This window comes from Paramisgurnus dabryanus, chromosome 2 (genome assembly GCF_030506205.2).
Source record: "Paramisgurnus dabryanus chromosome 2, PD_genome_1.1, whole genome shotgun sequence".
Lineage (NCBI taxonomy): Eukaryota > Metazoa > Chordata > Actinopteri > Cypriniformes > Cobitidae > Paramisgurnus > Paramisgurnus dabryanus.
The window spans coordinates 7,183,363-7,186,086 of NC_133338.1; the positions used below are offsets into that span (position 1 = coordinate 7,183,363).

The 2,724-nt window shown below is 33.9% G+C and overlaps 1 protein-coding gene across 1 annotated transcript; it reads right to left on the reverse strand.

The window, feature by feature from the left end:
- Positions 1-1,179: 1,179 nt before the first annotated feature.
- On the reverse strand, positions 1,180-1,967 carry LOC135731336 (secretory phospholipase A2 receptor-like). The gene has a single exon (XM_065249306.2). It carries the CDS (start codon positions 1,965-1,967, stop codon positions 1,218-1,220), a length of 750 nt encoding a protein of 249 aa, XP_065105378.2. The 3' UTR covers positions 1,180-1,217.
- Positions 1,968-2,724: the final 757 nt, after the last annotated feature.

The following is a 2,724-nucleotide window of genomic DNA, read 5'->3' on the forward strand; positions in this document are numbered from 1 at the left end:
CTGCTGCAGACGCATTGAACGGGTTTATGCTAAACGAGACACCTACGAAGTGCCTACAAGATCCAATAAGACCAGTTTCTGTCACAATACACCACCGGATTGCTGAGAAATAGCCTCACATTCATTTTAGATTATTGACAAATTTGCACTCCAAATGGTGCATTCAAACTTTAATGCAAATTTAATATATACAGCCAAGTAAGAGTGTGGCTAACTATTACTCAAATGGCTAACTACACTCTGAAAAAATACTGGTTTAACAATAACCCAGATTGGGTTGTTTGGTGAATTTTACTTCTTAAATGGCCTAATATTTTTATTTTTTATTGCAAATGTTAAATAAATCACAAAGATATGTTGATATACAAATATCTACTTTATTTCTCCAAAATAAAAATTTTTGGTACACATGCAAAAATTGTATGTTATATCATCATTAAACATACTAAATATAAAGCAAAGTTAGAAAACTTAAGTTACTGAATGGAGTAATTGGATAGCTATTGATATTAAAAATTATTTTTTGTTAAATAAATTACATATTTGGAAAATTTAATGTAATTAAATGTTGGAAGAGCTGTAATGTTTAAGTTAAATTCACTCAAGTTATCAATATGCATAGTCTATTTTCCAAAGTTTAATATAAAAATGTAAATGTAATGCAATGGCAAAATCTGTTAGACAAGAAGCCCCAAAGAAGTCCCTTTACATTAAAAATACTTAAATAACAGTGTTTATACCATCATCAGCAGTACAAACTTGTGGAAATTGCATTTTACACAAAATAAAGTTGTAAATACACCAATAAAATGTATTGGAATAAATTTAAAATAAAGAGAGTATGTCTTCAAAAAAATCAGCATATCAATATAATTTTATATGGCATTTTACAGTTTGCACTGTAAAAGTTAAAACAACTTGGTTTTGCAATCAGTTCAACCTACTATTTTAAGTTTCGGCTTGTTATAACTTGACATAACTTGTAAAATCAAGTTGAAATTGTTAAAGTAAAAGTTTAAGTAACAAAAAAATGCTGCAGTTTTTACAGTATAACTGAAAAACATACATTATCTATAACCATACATTTTTATGGACTGAAGACTTATTAGGTTATTTTTTTACAATTATATGGGAATGTTGAGCTTATAAGGTTCTTAACATAACATAACATAACATAAAAGTGTCATATATCAGAATATCTATTTCAAACAGTTTATTTAATTCTTAATACAGACAAAGTTTAATCTTTCCTCACAGTCTGTAGGTTTCCAAACCTTATTTTTTATATCCAAAGCTCCACACCTGAGATTTTTGGGAGGGCACTGGAGCTCCCCCTCCACAGACCAGGCTTCATATCCAACATCATCACCACTGACCCAGAACCAATGTCCAGCTAAAAATCGTAGTCCAGTCCATACATAAGCTGTCTGTGATGTTGTGATGTTTTTTATCACCTCTGCCATATTCCTCTCAGAGGCGATACTAACAAGATCAATGTAGTTTTGTCTGCAGTCGTCCAGAGCCTCTTCCCATGTCTTACTCTCCTGTACCACTATCGTTTCATAGTAGTCCATACAATAAAATGAAAAAGTATAATCACACGGAATATTGGTCAGTCCAGAATTCCCTTTTAGTATAAGAGTGCATTTCTCAAAATCCAAAAGGTTTGGTTCTCCAGGGTTCCACTGTTCCACTGGTTGTTTCTCACCTCCAGACCAAATCCATTCAGATGAGTTTAAAGGATTTTGGTATGCTCCAACCCAAGCCCAAACAGAAACCTTGGGGTTACTGGAGAGCTCCACTGTCTCTTGTATGGTAGTAGTGGACAAATCATCATAATGCTCTCTGCAGTACATCTGGGCAGCATTCCAGCGCATTTGGTCTTCCACATAGAAGTGTCTTCTATAGAAACTGGAGCTCAGTCCACAGATGCACAGAAACAGATATACACTAACAGTTGCCTTCATTTCTCTACACAAAATCTACACAGTACAACCTTTTTGAGCAGAGGTTAACAATAATGTCATCACACTCTGTCAAATGCTGTTATATAGGAACCAAAAAACAACCAAAACAAAACAGAAAATCTATGACCAATCAGAAGATCAGGCTTTGTGAATGCAAATATTTAGACAACAGCAAAATGCCACTGCCTTCTAGTATTGATGGCATAACTGAACCTGGAAACATTGCAAAGCTTTGGAGGAGACACTATGAAAACATTTTTAACTGTGTGAAGAGTGATGTTTTTAACATGGGCGAGATACCTTACAGTATGTTATGCTATTGACAAGCTTAAAATGAATAAAGCCTGTGGGCAGGATAGAATAACAGGAGAACATTTGAAATATGGTACGCAAATTTCACATGTGCACTGCTGATGTTAAAATCTCACTCTTTAAAACTTATTGCACTCCATTGTACACTTCCCACCTGTGGTGTAATTTTAGTGAGTCAAAAATGAAAAAACTCCAAGTGGCTTACAATGAATTGTGCTTAAAACTCCTAGGTGGAGTAGTGCCAGTGCAATGTTTGTGTCTAATAATGTGCCCACTTTAAACGCTGTCTTAAGAAATTTTATGTATAGATTCATGTGCAGACTAACAGGATCTAAGAATATGATCATTGTGTCCTTAGTTGATGTTTCTAAGAGTGACACAAGGTATACATCCTGCTTTTGGAAACATTGGACCCGTAGCCTGTATATGTTTTAATGATGCTTTA